Consider the following 18,963-nt stretch of genomic DNA (forward strand, 5'->3'; position numbering starts at 1 on the left):
GAGGTACTCCGGCCTGCTCTTTCCTGGTCTGAAAAAATCAGGTCCTTGAGGACTGCCTCATAGAATTGGAGGAATGTCCCTGTGCTGCCAGCACTTCGGGATAGTACAAAAGAGTTTTACAAGGCAACCTGTAACAAGTAGACCGCAACTTTTTTGTACCATGCCCGGGTTTTGCGCATGGCATTATATGGCTTGAGGACTTGATCAGAGAGATCAACTCCTCCCATATACCGATTGTAGTCGACGATACAATCGGGCTTGAAGACCGTTGCCGCGGTACCTCGCACAGAGACGGGGGTGGTGCTGTTACCATGGATTGAGGACAGTACAAGGACATCCCTCTTCTCCTTATACCTGACCAGCAACAGGTTTCCACTGGTAAGGGCACGGGTCTCACCCCTGGGAATAGGTACATGGAGGGGGTAGGCAGGGAGGCCGCGCTGATTTTTCCTCACGGTCCCACAAGCGAACGTGGATCTGGCGGCAAGGAACCTGAACAAGGGAATGCTAGTATAAAAGTTATCCACGTACAAGTGGTAACCCTTATCTAGCAGTGGGTACATAAGGTCCCACACGAGTTTCCCGCTAACACCCAGAGAGGGGGGACATTCTGGGGGTTGAATACGGGAATCTCGCCCCTCGTACACACAAAATTTGTAAGTGTACCCTGAGGTACTCTCACAAATTTTGTACAGCTTCACGCCATACCTCGCCCGCTTAGTGGGAATGTATTGGCGGAAACAGAGTCTCCCCTTGAACGCAACGAGAGACTCCTCAACCGCGACCTCCCTTCCAGGTACGTAGGCCTGCGCAAATTTGGCCCCGAAGTGATCGATGATCGGCCGTATCTTATACAGACGGTCATGGGCAGGATCACCTCGGGAAAGGAGGGGGGGGATGCTGCATTATCTGAACAATGCAGACATTTCCGGATGGCCTCAAACCAGGGACGTGTCATGACCATACTGTAGAGTGGGGTCTGGTAGAGGATGTCCCCACTCCAGTATTGCCTGACACTGGGTTTTTGCACTAGACCCATGTGCAGCACGAGGCCCCAAAATGTCCTTATCTCGGCTGCACTGACCGGCGACAAGCCACCGGATCTAGCCAAAAAGGAGCCCGGGTGCTGAGCAACGAACTGTTGGGTGTACAGGTTCGTCTGCTCCACCATCAGATTCATAAATGGGTCACTGAAAAAAAAAAGACTAAAATAGTCATATTCATTGAAGGCCACTGTGGAAATCTGGATTCCTGGTTAGCCTACAAAATCAGGAATCGCGGGCTCAAAATGCTCTGGGGTACACCAGCAGGAGGCTCAGTTGGATCTGGTGGGCCGGAAAACTAGTACGAGAGCTGCTCGTACTAGTGTGGGCCACAAGGTCCCTAGCATGGCGGCCTCTGGGGGCTCATCATCGCTAGATGATGAGGAGGATGCGGATGAGGATGCGGTTCATCAGAGACCCGAATGGACCGGAAACGCAGCAAACCGCAGGTCTGAATTGACCTGCGGTTTTCTGCGATCGCCGATACGGGGGGGGGGGGTGTCACATGACACCCCCCCCCCCGGCTTTGTGACAGGATGCCCGCTGAATGAATTCAGCGGGCATCCTGTTCCGATTAAACGCCGCTGCACCGCAATCGCGTTTTAAACCCATGACGTACCGGTACGTCATGGGTCCTTAAGGACTCGGGAAACATGCGTCCCTAAGGGGTTAAGGACATAGGGCGTACCTGTACATCCTGAGTAGTTCCGATCACCGCCGCACGACGGGCGGGGATCGGCACTGGGTGCCTGCTCAAATCAAATGGGACAATGCGCCAGGGGGTCAATTCAGACCTGCGGTTTGCTGCATTTCTGGGTTATTCGGGTCTCTAGTGACCCGATACAGGATGGTGATCGGTGGTGTGATAATACACCACCAATCACCATCCTGCGATCCTGAGAGGTGGTGACATCACCTCTCAGTATAGTCTCTCATTGGTCGGCTGGGCGGGCGGGCAGTTCAGATTACTGCATCGCTCCTCTCCTCCTCCTTTTGTGTCCGGGAGCCGACGCTGCACATCGATCTCCAGAGCCAGCACCCCCATCTGTGCCCCAGCACCCCCATCTGTGCACCACCTGACAGGTTAGGTTAGGCAGGGATATTCAGGGAAAGTTATGGGGGCTGGGGGGAGGGGAAGTTTTTTTTTGATTGCATCACCCTAAATCGGGTGTCTGCGGTTCACAGCACAGCTATGTGACCCTAGACACCCCCCTCCCTAGGGGTGCTGAAGCTTGCACCCCTGCCCCTTTTTTTGGGGGGGCAAGCAGTTTTTTTTGTTTTTCTTTTCGTACGCTGACTGTGGCCGGCACTCTTATCGTCCGGCCACTGTTAGCGCATCGCACACCCCACTGCTGATCAGCTTTGGACGGCTTTTTTTTTTTCACGTTTTTTGCCCTTTTTTTTTTGGTCTGTCAGGTTTAGGATAAGTTCGTGAACACCCGTGACCCCGCACACCAGATAAAGTTTAAACACGCACACACTCCCCTATGGCCCGCCTGATGTTCTCGGCCAAGGAGGCATACGCCCAGCTTGCCTCCGAATCAGAGAGCCACAGTGAGGACGAGGATGACCCCACTTTCCTTTTGTCATCCGCATCCTCCTCATCATCTAGCGACGATGAGCCCCCAAGTTGGTGGAGACGGAGGCCGCCAGGCGGAGCACGAAGGCCGCCATGCTAGGGACCCTGTGGCCCACACTAGTACGAGCAGCTCTCGTACTGGTTTTCCGGTCCAACAGATCCAACTGAGCCTCCTGCTGGTGAACTTGTCTGGTGTACCCCAGAGCATTTTGAGCCCGCGATTCCTGATTTTGTAGGCCAACCAGGAATCCAGATTTCCACAGTGGCCTTCAATGAATATGACTATTTTAGTCTTTTTTCAGTGACCACTTTGTAAATCTGATGGTGGAGCAGACAAACCTGTACGCCCAACAGTTCGTTGCTCAACACCCGGGCTCCTTTTTGGCTAGGTGGCTGGACTCCGGTCAGTGTAGCCGAGATAAGGAAGTTTTGGGGCCTCGTGCTGCACATGGGCCTAGTCAAAAAACCTAGTGTCAGGCATTACTGGAGTGGGGACGTCCTACCAGACCCCACTTTACAGTACGGCCATGATACGTACCCGGTTTGAGGCCATCCGGAAATGCCTGCATAATGCAGCATGTCCCCCCAAGGTGATCCTGCATATGACCGCCTGTACAAAATAAGGCCGGTCATCAATCACTTTGAGGCCAAATTTGTGCAGGCCTATGTACCTGGAAGGGAGGTCGCGGTTGACAAGTCTCTCATTGCTTTCAAGGGGAGACTCATTTTCCACCAGTATGTTCCCTCAAAGCGAGGTATGGTGTGAAGCTGTACAAACTTTGTAAGAGTACCTCCGGGTACACTTACAAGTTTCGTGTGTACGAGGGGCGAGATTCCCGTATTCAACCCCCAGAATATCCCCCCACTCTGGGTGTTAGCGGGAAACTTGTGTGGGACCTTATGCTCCCACTGCTACATAAGGGTTACCACCTGTAAGTGGATAGCTTTTATACTAGTATCCCCTTGTTACAGTCCCTTGCCACCAGATCCACGTCCGCTTGTGGGACCGTGCGGAAAAATGAACGCGGCCTCCCTCCCGACCTACCCCCTCCAGGTACCTTTCCCCAGGGGCGAGACCCGTGCCTTTACCAGTGGAAACCTGTTGCTGGTCAGATATAAGGACAAGAGGGATGTCCTTGTACTGTCCACAATTCACAGTAACGGCATCACCCCTGTCCTGGTGCGAGGTACCGTGGCAACGGTCCTCAAGACCGATTGTATCGTCGACTACAAATCGGTATATGGGAGGAGTTGATCTCTCTGATCAAGTCCTCAAGCCATATAATGCCATGCTCAAAACCCGGGCATGGTACAAAAAAGTTGCGGTCTACTTGGTACAGGTTGCCTTGTACAACTCTTTTGTGCTGTCCCGGAGCAGTCCTCAAGGCCCTGATCTTTTCTGACCAGGAAAGAGCAGGCCGGAGTACCTCGGGAACAGGAGGCGCCAGGATCATCCCTGGCCAACACTTTCCAGGTGTGGTCCCCCATACTGGAAAGAAGGGACGAACCCAAAAAAAAGTGCAGTGTGTCACAGGAGGGGGATACGGAAGGACACCACTACTCAGTGTGACACGTGCCCCGAGCATCCGGGCCTCTGCATTGACGGTTGCTTCAGGGAGTACCAGACTTCCATGGAGTACTAAATTTATATTTCCCTTTCCCAATTTAGCCACTGACAATCGGATAAAAAACTAAATAAAAACTAAAATAAAAAAGTAGACATTAGGCATCGCTGCGTCCGTAAGAATCTGATCTATAAAAATACCCCATGACCTAACCCCTCAGATGAACACGGTCAAAAAAATTAAATAAAAACGGTGCTAAAACAGCAATTTTTTAGCAAATTTTCGATTTCAGTTTTTTTCCTGTAACAAAGCAAGGGTTAACAGCCAAAACTTAATATTTATTACCCTGATTCTGCAATTTACAGAAACACTCCATATGTGGTCGTAAACTGCTGTATGACCAAACGGCAGGGCGCAGAAGGAAAGGAACGCCGTATGGTTTCTGGAAGGCAGATTTTGATGGCTTTTTTTTTGGCACCATGTCCCATTTGAAGCCCCCCTGATGCACCCCTAGAGTAGAAACTCCATAAAAGCAACCCCATCTAAGTAACTACACCCCTCAAGGTATTCAAAACTGATTTTACAAACCTTATTAACCCTTTAGGTGTTCAACAGTTTATGGCAAATGGAGAATTTATATTTTTAGTAACCTTGCCTCACAAAAATGTAATATAGAGCAACCAAAAATCATATGTACCCTAAAAATAGACCCAACAAAACTACCACCTTATCCCGTAGTTTCCAAAATTGGTCACTTTTATGGATTTTCTATTCTAGGGGTGCATCAGGGGGGCTTCAAATGGGACATGGTGTTAATAAACCAGTCCAGCAGAATCTGCCTTCCAAAAACCACACCTTTCCCTCTACGTCCTACTGTGTGCCCGTACAGTAGTTTACGGCCACAAATGGGGTGTTTCTGCAAACTGCAGAATCGGGGCAATAAATATAGCATTTTGTTTGGCTGTTAACCCTTGCTTTGTAACTGGAAAAAATGGAAAATTTGCCCAAAAATCTAAATTCGGAAATTTTATCTCCATTTGCCATTAACTCTTGTGGAACACCTAAAGGGTTAACAACGTTTGTAAAATCAGTTTTGAATACCTTGAGGGGTGTCGTTTTTAGAATGGGGTCATTTTTGGGTGTTTTCTATTATGTAAGCCTCACAAAGTGACTTCAGACCTGAACTGGTCCCTAAAAATTAGGTTTCTGAAAATTTCTGAAAAATTTCAAAGATTTGCTTCTAAACTTCTAAGCTTTGTAACGTCCCCAAAAACTAAAATGGCATTCCCAAAATGACCCAAACATGAAGTAGACATATGGGGAATGTAAAGCAATAACTATTTTTGTAGGTATTACTATGTATTATAGAAGTAGAGAAATTGAAACTTGGAAATGTCCAAATTATTCCAAAATTTTGGTAAATTTGGTATTTTTTATAAATAAAAAAGATTTTTTTTTACTTCATTTTACCAGTGTCATGAAGTACAATATGTGACGAAAAAAATCTCAGAATGGCCTGGATAAGTCAAAGCGTTTTAAAGTTATAACCACATAAAGTGACACTGGTCAGATTTGGTCCTTAAGGTGAAAATGAGCCAGGTCCCTAAGGGGTTAAACATCAGAAATATAACCCAGCTGATAAACATAACATAATAGATACATTGTAGATGAGAACAGCACAATGGCGGTACAGTGCCAACAAGCAGGTATGATGTCACAGATACAGAGCACCAATATGGCTGTAATATACTGCTCAAAAAAATAAAGGGAACACTTAAACAACACAATGTAACTCCAAGTCAATCACACTTCTGTGAAATCAAACTGTCCACTTAGGAAGCAACACTGAGTGACAATCAATTTCACATGCTGTTGTGCAAATGGGATAGACAACAGGTGGAAATTATAGGCAATTAGTAGACACCCCCAATAAAGGAGTGGTTCTGCAGGTGGTGGCCACAGACCGCTTCTCAGTTCCTATGCTTCCTGGCTGATGTTTTGGTCACTTTTGAATGCTGGCGGTGCTTTCACTCTAGTGGTAGCATGAGACGGAGTGATGGTGGAGCAGTGGCTCAGGTAGTGCAGCTTATCCAGGATGGCACATCAATGCGAGCTGTGGCAAGAAGGTTTGCTGTGTCTGTCAGCATAGTGTCCAGAGCATGGAGGCGCTACCAGGAGACAGACCAGTACATCAGGAGACGTGGAGGCCGCCGTAGGAGGGCAACAACTCAGCAGCAGTACCGCTACCTCCGCTTTTGTGCAAGGAGGAACAGGAGGAGCACTGCCAGAGCCCTGCAAAATGACCTCCAGCAGGCCACAAATGTGCATGTGTCTGCTCAAACGGTCAGAAACAGACTCCATGAGGGTGATATGAGGGCCCGACGTCCACAGGTGGGGGTTGGGCTTACAGCCCAACACCGTGCAGGACTTTTGGCATTTGCCAGAGAACACCAATATTGGCAAATTCGCCACTGGCGCCCTGTGCTCTTCACAGATGAAAGCAGGTTCACACTGAGCACATGTGACAGACGTGACAGAGTCTGGAGACGCCGTGGAGAACATTCTGCTGCCTGCAACATCCTCCAGCATGACCGGTTTGGCATTGGGTCAGTAATGGTGTGGGGTGGCATTTCTTTGGAGGGCCGCACAGCCCTCCATGTGCTCGCCAGAGGTAGCCTGACTGCCATTGGGTACTGAGATGAGATCCTCAGACCCCTTGTGAGACCATATGCTGGTGCGGTTGGCCCTGGGTTCCTCCTAATGCAAGACAATGCTAGACCTCATGTGGCTGGAGTGTGTCAGCAGTTCCTGCAAGACGAAGGCATTGATGCTATGGACTGGCCCGCCTGTTCCCCAAACCTGAATCCAATTGAGCACATCTGGGACATCATGTCTCCCTCTATCCACCAACGTCACGTTGCACCACAGACTGTCCAGGAGTTGGCAGATGCTTTAGACCAGGTCTGGGAGGAGATCCCTCAGGAGACCGTCCGCCACCTCATCAGGAGCATGCACAGGCGTTGTAGGGAGGACATACAGGCACGTGGAGGCCACACACACTACTGAGCCTCATTTTGACTTGTTTTAAGGACATTACATCAAAGTTGGATCAGCCTGTAGTGTGTGTTTCCACTTAAATTTTGAGTGTGACTCCAAATCCAGACCTCCATGGGTTGAAAAATTTGATTTCCATTTTTTTATTTTTGTGTGATTTTGTTGTCAGCAGATTCAACTATGTAAAGAACAAAGTATTTCAGAAGAATATTTAATTAACTCAGATCTAGGATGTGTTATTTTTGTGTTCCCTTTATTTTTTTGAGCAGTGTATATAAAGTCTTCAGAAAAAAAAAAAAAAAAAAACAGAACAAAAAAAAAAATATCGTGCCTGCATTGTATTATCTACCAGGCCGAGGCACAAGTCCTCCATGAAACCAGACACAAAAGCAACATTTTAAACTCAACTTCTGCTGAGCAAAAATGTCCCCCGCCATAAAAGGATACAAGTGCTCCGTGGGCAGTTCAGTAGTAGAACAGTAGATGGGTAACGTCCCAACAGGTCATTCAGTGATAACTGAGGGTACAAACTTGAAATAATCAGGCGGTCATCATCTCTCCTCCTGTTGCAGCCGACGTTCATGCTGGTCAATCCATGTGGACGCATCTTTCAGTGCATTGAAGAAATAAAACAGATCCCAGAGCAGCCACCCGCAGACTTGCCGGGTACATCATAGAATAGGACACTTGCAAGGAACGAAGTCGCCGATTGACATCCAAGAACTGACTCCGCTTCTTTTGGACTTCTGAGGAAAAGTCTTGAAAAAACACAATTTTTTGCCCATTGATGGTGATGTCAGGGCGGTTTTTGGCTGCCCGCAAAATGGCATCCTGGTCCCTATAATGAAGTAACTGAATCAGAACAGGTCATGGGGACGCTCCCGGCAGCAACGGTCTGGTGGGGACTCGGTGCGCCTGTTCCACCGCATATAGTGAGGAAAGCACCTCTGTGCCAAAAACTTCTTTAAGCTAGTTTTCAAAGTAGGACGTAGGGTCTTGTCCCTCAACTTTTTCAGGGATCCCCAGAAGACGTACATTGTTGCGTCTAAGGCGGTTCTCTAGATAGTCAGTCTTGGCTATCAATGCTGAGATCTGCTGTTCATGGGTGCGGGATGCCCTAGTTAGAGGGGGCAGCTTATCTTACACCTCACTGACATGGCCTTCCACCTCTACAATTCTTTCATTAACTTTCTGCAGGTCATATCGAATAAAAGGAGAACTCTTGCTTCAGGGACCCCATTTGCTGCTGTAATGCAGTCAGGGCCACTCCACACTGGATAACTGCCCTAAATACATATTTTAATGTCAGCTCTGCACTCTGAGGGGGTATGGCCCCCTCCATCATAACTGCCTCCTCTTCCCCTGCCACACCAACCTCCATAATTTCATCCTTGGCTCCTCCTGCAGTAGTCTTCTCCCTCATCTGAGTTGCCTCCTCCACCTCCAGATCCTCTTCCGGACAGGGCTCCTTCAGCTCCGGCATCTTCTGTGATGACCTGGAGCTCGCTATAGTCCTGGCTGTCACCGACACACAGCCCCACTCTGCCCTGCTTCTTCTCAGCGTGGAGCGTGCCAGCGCCATCTTGCGCACCTCCCGCTGCCTCCTTACTTTATTTTGCGGTTCCTCCAGCTATGGGACCCCTCCAGAATCACACTGGTCTGCAAATGCCGGGATGAGGGAGATGTAGTCAGCCCCAGAAGGCGCAGTTAAGCCCACGGAGAAGGCTTTTTGTTGTGCGTGGCGGGAGCCAATTCGCGCTGCTGCCGCTCACATCCCCGGTCAGGCCATGCCACGCCACCATCCAGGTTCTTCACCGATATTAAACGCATGTTTTCCCGCGTCTGGGTAGGCGGCCTCATATCCCATGGCATTCTGATTAGGCGACGTGAGGAGGTGGCCCTGGGCTTACTTGATGTTTGTATGTACTATTCAACTATTGACTGGAAAAAGTGGCACCAGGGAGACAACCTGATATTACTGCGCTCTTCGCACACATCTATAAACATCTATGGCTACCGGAACTTCATCTCTTTACAGCAGAGCATTTGGACCTTCTGCTTAGAGGTCTTTGAGAAACATGACTCACCTTTTAAAACATTATAATATATATATATATATATATATATATAAATATATATATATCTCTACCTCGCTATAACACTTTTATAATACTATATTTATAACTACCTCGCTTAAGCCGGCTCACCTCCTTCCTGAGGATTGCCTCAAATGCTTACCCGAAGGTCTGGTTAATTGTAGCCTTTCCCTTTAATCACCTTGGCAGTAGAATACAAGCTTAATTGTGACTTTTGACTGTCCGTCACTCAGTAAGATTCTTTTTCTGGCAGACACATCGACCCTCATTCACAGTCCAACACAGAATAATGTTCTGCTTGTTTTGCTAGGGCACCTCCCTGCTGCAACACTGACTGGCGCATTCAGGCTGTCTGTCAGCCAGGAAACCAATCATGGCAGGAGCTCCACCACCCCACTTTGTTACAAATTGGTTCGCTCATCTTCATTGCAATCACTCAAATTTTGGGTAGCTGAAGAAATTTTTTATTCATTTATTTACACTTATTGCATTCATATTTTGATCGGAGTAGAAAGGGATTCTCTACAATGATAAAATTCAGTTAAAACAAACTTTGTGAAGGTGTGGAGGTCCACATCTGAATGCCTTAGTCCAAATAGAACTGCAAATCATTCCCTTGTTAGTTTACTGTGAAGAAATAAAAAATAAAATAAAAACTTACAAGGCTGGGCGAACCTCTTGGCTTGTGTATAAAACATCAAGTATATCCCTGAAAAAGGAGCATCTCGTAGCAAGGTGGCAGCAAGACCGCTGAAAAGACCAGTAGTACCTTCAGTTCTGTATATGCTCCCCAGAGCTCGAAATACACCACTATAAAGATATTGACCACTCTGCAAGAAATATTAAAGGGATTCAGCTAAACCACAAATGTATGGTGTATTTTGATACTTCATGTGCAAAACTAATATAATTTATATTTAAATATTTTGAATATAGCAACCTAATGGAAGGATATTTCGGGTTCTAAATTCAAAGACATGTAAATAATCACTATAAAAATTGTACCACACGGTGGTGTTAACACACCCCTATTCGATCAGCACAGTATGATTTATTGATTTATGACAACCAGTGTCATACTTTTAACAAACTGACTCATATACCAAGAGAAACTTAGGATCTTCTGTTATAAAACAGGCTATAACAATAAAACACGGATTTACAGGAAAATAACTGTTATCCCTTGACTCTGTTTTCCTATGACCAATCAAAAAAATATGATATCAATATGATAAAATATTCAACTCGGCAATCAGACTAGGGAAAATAACTTTCCAAGGGTTTAGTCCTCTTTTCAAATAATGTCAGATCTTCCATTAACAATATGCATCTTTGCTAAGAGAATAATCAGCATTATGGAGGCACCTAACACTACATATTCCCACAATATGGGAACTCTTGGCTATATACCGAGAGAAATATCTTATTAATATCATGAGTAGTAAACAAAATATACGTTACCGGGTCAAAGGTAGACAGAGTTCAGATGGGATCAGTTCTGAAGAACTTTCCTAGTAATCCAAAAAGAATAATCCAAGTTTCTTCTGGTAAAGTTTTTCTTTTTGATTGAATGAATGGATGGATCAATGGATATATGGATCTTTTTCCTTTCTCCAGCTTCTTTCATGCTACTCCGCACACGAGTAATTATTCCCCCCCTTATCTAAGAATCATCCCCTTTAGATTAGGGATTCCCAATCAGGTAAGGTGGCTGTATTCGCATGCTAATAACATCATGATGTCATATCAACTGCTAATATGGTATAGAACAAATAATGATTTAATATAATATTGTCCATCTGCCTCCAGATGGCACTGCGGTATTGTAGATGAACATCACAACTTTTAAGCATTAAAATTAAATATCTAATAATACGTTCTCATGACTTCGTTGACCTTTCTATATAAATCATTGAGGAAGGTCTTTTCCTGACACTTTTAATTACCTATATCCTGGACTTGTTGTAGTTGACTGTCTTCTCCTATCTTTTTGAAATATAGGTTGACTTGATGAAAATTTTATATAGCGGCTTTGATGCTTGGCATCGGAACTTGTACATTTCACTTATCTACATCCATGAATAACTATTGTTTTGAAATGACATTTTTATATCCCAGAAATCCAATCAACATAAACTCACTTGTTTCTGTATCTTCTACAATACCTTCTAAATGGTAAATACATGGTATGACATATATATAAATCGATACATTGTTACACATAGGTAACACATTATATGAATTATTGATTAACATATGTTGTAAACGAAATATACCATGCAGAAATATATATATAGTCACTTTAACAATCATGACTATTATACGGTTTTTGCACATATTTGTACATTGTATATATATATTATTTTTAAAGTACCAATTATGTTGCTTGATTATATGTATTGGCACACCTTTATATACTGGCTATTCACTGTTCACCAATGCTTGAGAAAGGCTCATGCTTGAGCCGAAACGTCGCTTTGCCACCTTATGGGTGAATAAAAACTAAACTTTTTTGAAGAAATGCTTGGAGTGCAGTCCGATTTTTTTGTCATATATATATATATATATATATAGAAGAGAAAAGAAAAGAAGCAGCACTCAAAAAAATAATAAATGTGGGTGCAAAAAGTCCTCCTTATAAGACCTGTGACCAAGGTCCAGATTGTAGACATACAGCAAAAACGAAGGCAGCACTCCAAGTTTGTGAAAAAGGTGGAAGGTTTATTCACCCAACCAGCAGCAACGTTTCAGCTCTCTCTATGGAGCCTTTGTCCAGCTGAGTAACATGTGCATGATGGCATACATAAATAGTGGCAGTGATTAACATGATTACAAATCAATTCCAATGGTCATAAACATAAATAGGATGAATATAAAAATTTACAGTCATATAAAGAGTATAATTCATCCATACAGCTAGTGTACATATAGTGGCGAATAGGCGCATACATAAAAATTCATAGTGTAATTCATACTGTGTACAATATGCCCCAATCTTACATAATCAGTGATTATTGCAGAAGTGAACAAATATGTGAATAAATTAAAGAAATTACTTAAAAACCTTTGAATGGGTAAGAGGCTGAAGCACCATGGTGGAGACTGCTGGCGTCCGGAAACAGCAGCTGCGCATGCGCCGCGCCGCATATTATCGCGAGACTTGCATCAAAACTGAGTGACGTCGCTGGCCATAACAAAGATGGCCACAATGGAAAAAATGGAGTGAGGGCGCATGCGCCACCAGGCGTTAACGCCCATCCAGCTTCACAGAGTACTAGTTGATAAGATATATACCGCATTTTCAGCAGAGAAGCCGATCCATAGATCGGGGGCCGGCGGTTCAATGCCGGTCACCGTCAGGACATCCGTCATGACAGGGGGGCGTGGTTCTCATACCAACTCCACCCCATCGTCCAGATATATCGGCGCATCCGCTCCAAAGCGCTCGTGCCTGTCATGTAGTAGCCGATCCAAATCAAGGATCAGTCATAACAGACTGCAAGAGCGCAAGGATCCAATGCATCGGTAAACTTGCAATAACAAAGATATATGAAAAATTTGTAAAAAAATGAGGATAACAGCAGGATTATCCAACCGTCCGTGTGGTGTGACCCCAGTCCCACTTACAGGGGCTAGAGCCACAGCAGACAGACAGGGACAATCACTTCACCATTCAGCATCGCAGATAAGTACAAGCATATAAATGAGGATCGCCGACACAGTTCCTCCAGTCTTCACCCCAACTACCATTCATAGTATGAAGTCATAATAAGATCCTGTATAAAACAGAGGAGATAAGGAGAAAACCAATTAGATAAATAGCACATGTTATTTTCCATAAACGTAATCAGAAAAAGAAAGGACATGCATAGTCAGCAGTCAGACTATCCTGAACTCCACATTTAAGCCCTGGGGTTTCAGGGTGCCCAAAGTATAGATCCAGTATAGTTCACGTTTATGGAAAATAACATGTGCTATTTATCTAATTGGTTTTCTCCTTATCTCCTCTGTTTTATACAGGATCTTATTATGACTTCATACTATGAATGGTAGTTGGGGTGAAGACTGGAGGAACTGTGTCGGCGATCCTCATTTATATGCTTGTACTTATCTGCGATGCTGAATGGTGAAGTGATTGTCCCTGTCTGTCTGCTGTGGCTCTAGCCCCTGTAAGTGGGACTGGGGTCACACCACACGGACGGTTGGATAATCCTGCTGTTATCCTCATTTTTTTACAAATTTTTCATATATCTTTTTTATTGCAAGTTTACCGATGCATTGGATCCTTGCGCTCTTGCAGTCTGTTATGACTGATCCTTGATTTGGATCGGCTACTACATGACAGGCACGAGCGCTTTGGAGCGGATGCGCCGATATATCTGGACGATGGGGTGGAGTTGGTATGAGAACCACGCCCCCCTGTCATGACGGATGTCCTGACGGTGACCGGCATTGAACCGCCGGCCCCCGATCTATGGATCGGCTTCTCTGCTGAAAATGCGGTATATATCTTATCAACTAGTACTCTGTGAAGCTGGATGGGCGTTAACGCCTGGTGGCGCATGCGCCCTCACTCCATTTTTTCCATTGTGGCCATCTTTGTTATGGCCAGCGACGTCACTCAGTTTTGATGCAAGTCTCGCGATAATATGCGGCGCGGCGCATGCGCAGCTGCTGTTTCCGGACGCCAGCAGTCTCCACCATGGTGCTTCAGCCTCTTACCCATTCAAAGGTTTTTAAGTAATTTCTTTAATTTATTCACATATTTGTTCACTTCTGCAATAATCACTGATTATGTAAGATTGGGGCATATTGTACACAGTATGAATTACACTATGAATTTTTATGTATGCGCCTATTCGCCACTATATGTACACTAGCTGTATGGATGAATTATACTCTTTATATGACTGTAAATTTTTATATTCATCCTATTTATGTTTATGACCATTGGAATTGATTTGTAATCATGTTAATCACTGCCACTATTTATGTATGCCATCATGCACATGTTACTCAGCTGGACAAAGGCTCCATAGAGAGAGCTGAAACGTTGCTGCTGGTTGGGTGAATAAACCTTCCACCTTTTTCACAAACTTGGAGTGCTGCCTTCGTTTTTGCTGTGTGTATATATATATATATATATATATATATATATATATATATATATATATATATATACCTATATACCGTATTTTTCGCCCTATAAGACGCACCGGCCCATAAGACGCACCTAGGTTTTTGGGGAGGAAAATAAGAAAAAAAAAATTTTTAACCAAAAGGTGTGCTGTGTGTTTGGTGGGTTTGGAACTAATGGTGGTCTGTGGATGCCACTATTACTGGGGATCTGTGGATGACTGACACTGTTATGGGGGGATCTGTGGATGACGGACACTGTTATGGGGGATCTGTGGATGACAGACACTGTTATGGGGGGATCTGTGGATGACAGACACTGTTATGGGGGGATCTGTGGATGACGGACACTGTTATGGGGGGATCTGTGGATGACGGACACTGTTATGGGGAGGATCTGTGGATGACGGACACTGTTATGGGGGGATCTGTGGATGACGGACACTTATGGGGGGGAACTGTGGATGATGGACACTGTTATGGGGGGGATCTGTGGATGACGGACACTTATGGGGGGGATCTGTGGATGACGGACACTGTTATGGGGGATCTGTGGATGACGGACACTGTTATGGGGGGATCTGTGGATGACGGACACTGTTATGGGGGTGATCTGTGGATGACGGACACTGTTACAGGGGGATCTGTGGCTGGCACTGTTACAGGGGGGGGGGATCTGTGGCTGGCACTGTTACAGGAGGGGATCTGCGGATGGCACTGTTATGGGCTGGGGGGATCTGTGGGTGGCACTGTTATATATGTGCCATCCACAGACCCCCCAGCCCATAACAGTGCCATCCACAGACCCCCCCAGCCCATAACAGTGACATCCACAGAGCCCCCCCCAGCCCATAACAGTGACATCCACAGACCCCCCCAGCCCATAACTGTGCCATCCACAGATCGCCCCCGCCTCCCCCCCCCCCGCTGCCGCCAGTATACAAATATAAGATGTTATATTCATTTATTGGTTATTAAACATGCCCCCTCAGTCATATTACTACCTTACATCCTAATCGCTTCTGTAGAATTCAGGCAGCCCAAGCCGGGCGGCCGGCGCGTCTCTCACTGACGTCACTTGCCTGCGCCGCCGGCTTCATTCAGGCACATGACAAGAGTTACGCTGCCGCCCGCCTGGCCTGCCTGAATTCTACAGATGCGATTAGGATGTAAGGTAGTAATATGACTGAGGGGACATGTTTAATAACCAATAAATGAATATGACATCTTATATTAGTATACCGGAGCGGCGGGGCGGGGCTATACTACACTGACTGTACCGCCCCGCCGCTATTGCCAGCCCCCAGATCCTCCTCCCAGTCCCTCCCCGAGTCCCCGCTCGCTCCTACATCGCAGCTTGCGATGTAAAACGGCAAGCATTCGCCCCATAAGACGCAGGGGCATTTCTCCCCCATTTTGGGGGAAGAAAAAGTGCGTCTTATGGGGCGAAAAATACGGTATATATATATATATATAATATAATTATGAATATATAAATGGAACCTCATACAGCAGGTGTGCCTCAAGGATATGAGTCCTTATCAAGTAACCTTGTTCCCTCCAGACAGACATGTCTTAGGGAGTTCACTTACTCCTTACAGATGGTCCCATATCTTTAGCAATAACTACAATGTCCGTTTATGTTCACAATTATTTTTTTTATATAAACTGAACTTGCCATAAACTCATAGAAACATAGAATGTGTCGGCAGATAAGAACCATTTGGCCCATCTAGTCTGCCCACTATACTGAGTACTATGGATAGCCCCTGGCCCTATCTTATATGAAGGATGGCCTTATGCCTATCCCATGCATGCTTAAACTCCTTCACTGTATTTTCAGCTACCACTTCTGCAGGAAGGCTATTCCATGCATCCACTACTCTCTCAGTAAAGTAATACTTCCTGATATTACTTTTAAACCTTTGCCCCTCTAATTTAAAACTATGTCCTCTTGTAGCAGTTTTTCTTCTTTTAAATATTCTCTCCTCTTTTACCTTGTTGATTCCCTTTATGTATTTAAAAGTTTCTATCATATCCCCTCTGTCTCGTCTTTCTTCCAAGCTATACATGTTAAGGTCCTTTAATCTTTCCTGGAAAGTTTTATCCTGCAATCCATGTACCAGTTTAGTAGCTCTTCTCTGAACTCTCTCCAAAGTATCAATATCCTTCTGGAGATATGGTCTCCAGTACTGAGCACAATACTCCAAATGAGGTCTCACTAGTGCTCTGTAGAGCGGCATGAGCACCTCCCTCTTTCTACTAGTAATGCCTCTCCCTATACACCCAAGCATTCTGCTAGCATTTCCTGCTGCTCTATGACATTGTCTGCCTACCTTTAAGTCTTCTGAAATAATGACCCCTAAATCCCTTTCCTCAGATACTGAGGTTAGGACTGTATCACTGATTTTATATTCTGCTCTTGGGTTTTTACGCCCCAGGTGCATTATTTTGCACTTATCCACATTCAATTTTAGTTGCCAGATTTTTGACCATTCCTCTAGTTTTTCTAAATCCTTTTCCATTTGATGTATCCCTCCAGGAACATCAACCCTGTTACAAATCTTTGTGTCATCAGCAAAAAGACACACCTTACCATCGAGGCCTTCTGCAATTTCGCTGATAAAGATATTAAACAATATGGGTCCCAGAACAGATCCCTGAGGTACCCCACTGGTAACAAGACCTTGGTCTGAATATACTCCATTGACTACAACCCTCTGTTGCCTGTCCCTCAGCCACTGCCTAATCCATTCAACAATATGGGAGTCCAAGCCCAAAGACTGCAATTTATTGATAAGCCTTCTGTGTGGGACAGTATCGAAAGCCTTACTGAAGAAGTCTAGATAAGCGATGTCTACTGCACCTCCGCCATCTATTGTTTTAGTCACCCAATCAAAAAAATCAATAAGATTAGTTTGACATGATCTCCCTGAAGTAAACCCATGCTGTTTTTCATCTTTCAATCCATGGGATTTTAGATGTTCCACAATCCTCTCCTTAAGTATGGTTTCCATTAATTTCCCCACTATTGATGTCAGGCTTACTGGCCTATAGTTGCCCGATTCCTCCCTACTACCTTTCTTGTGAATGGGCACAACATTTGCTAATTTCCAATCTTCTGGGATGACTCCTGTTGCCAGTGATTGGTTAAATAAATCTGTTAATGGTTTTGCTAGTTCACCGCTGAGCTCTTTTAATAGCTTTGGGTGTATCCCATCAGGCCCCTGTGACTTATAGAAATGATTTTTCAGCCACATAATAGAACTTTGGTTCAGGCTGATCTTATTCTTAAAGGCAATGAGATGAGCATTCATTTTGATTATAATGTCATTAGATAATATTGTATACGTATGAAAATGCACAACAAAATACATGAATCGTAATTCAAGCATATAGATGTAGACATATAGGGGGACAAACTCTTGCCTTTGGGTGTTTTCCAAACACATTTTAGTAGTCTGTTACTGCATTGTTACAGTGTAAAAATATCCTTTATAACCCAACACCGTACATTACATGTGCAAAGCCTTCTGGTAAGGCCTTTTTAATATTGAAGGCAGTGTTTGTCACTCAGCCCTGCTCTCATTACAGGAGGATTATATATGCTCAGGAGGTGGGTGCAAAGCCACCATCAATCAAGAGCATGGGGACCCTATACCCTGTGGAGCTCCCCTGAGATGGACTTAGCAGCTGGTAAGAAATGAGCGCCGCCAGTCCAATCATTTCTAAGGGAGTGACGGCTATCTCCAGCATTCCCACAGAAATGAATTGTAACAGTCCTACAGGCTCACCTGAGTCAGAGGACCGCTGGCTGGAGGTAAAAGTGGAGCCCAGTGGCAAGGACCGCAGGCAGGTAGCAGGTGCAGGAAGTCTGGCAGAGGCGTAGTCGGTAGGCAGGCGGTGGGTCAGGGCAGGCGGCAGTAAGCGTGGTCAGACAATCCGGATGGCAACGGTGGTAGCAGTTCAGTAGGTAGGGATAAAGCAGAAGAGTAATCGGTAGGCAGGCGGTGGGTCAGGGCAGGCGGCAGTAAGCGTGGTCAGACAACCCGGATGGCAACGGTGGTAGCAGTTCAGTAGGTAGGGATAAAGCAGAAGAGTAGTCGGTAGGCAATTCCTGGTCAGCAGTGGACTTCCAGTAGTAGCAAGAGCAAGATGAGGAGAAGCTTGATCAAGGCTCAGGAGCTCAATAATCAGCAAGCTGGAGTGCAAGGGGCTGGACTATATAGGGAAGTACCAGGTGTGGGGAATCAAGGGTGATGAGCAAGGCTTGGCAAGACTGAGGTTACATAATAGGTTTCAGGGAGGAATGTCCAGAGAGGACGGTAGCCTAGTAAGCAGGGCTACCGCCTGGGATGTGGCTGGTCACAGGTTCGAATCCCGACATGAATAGAGGAGCAGTGCACATTTTCTAGGGCACTCTTCATGAGCCAACTTGATGGTGAGTAGTTTGTCCCCAATGGAATACATGCAATTGCACTCTTCTGGAT

General features: G+C 45.5%; 1 protein-coding gene across 1 annotated transcript in view; it reads right to left on the reverse strand.

The window, feature by feature from the left end:
• Positions 1-18,963, reverse strand: part of SLC25A38 (solute carrier family 25 member 38) — a 364,800-nt gene that overhangs the window by 161,773 nt on the left and 184,064 nt on the right. Inside the window, 1 exon segment of the mRNA XM_040406918.1 lies at positions 9,999-10,167. Coding sequence (XP_040262852.1) covers positions 9,999-10,167 — 169 coding nt within the window.

This window comes from Bufo bufo, chromosome 9 (assembly GCF_905171765.1).
Source record: "Bufo bufo chromosome 9, aBufBuf1.1, whole genome shotgun sequence".
Lineage (NCBI taxonomy): Eukaryota > Metazoa > Chordata > Amphibia > Anura > Bufonidae > Bufo > Bufo bufo.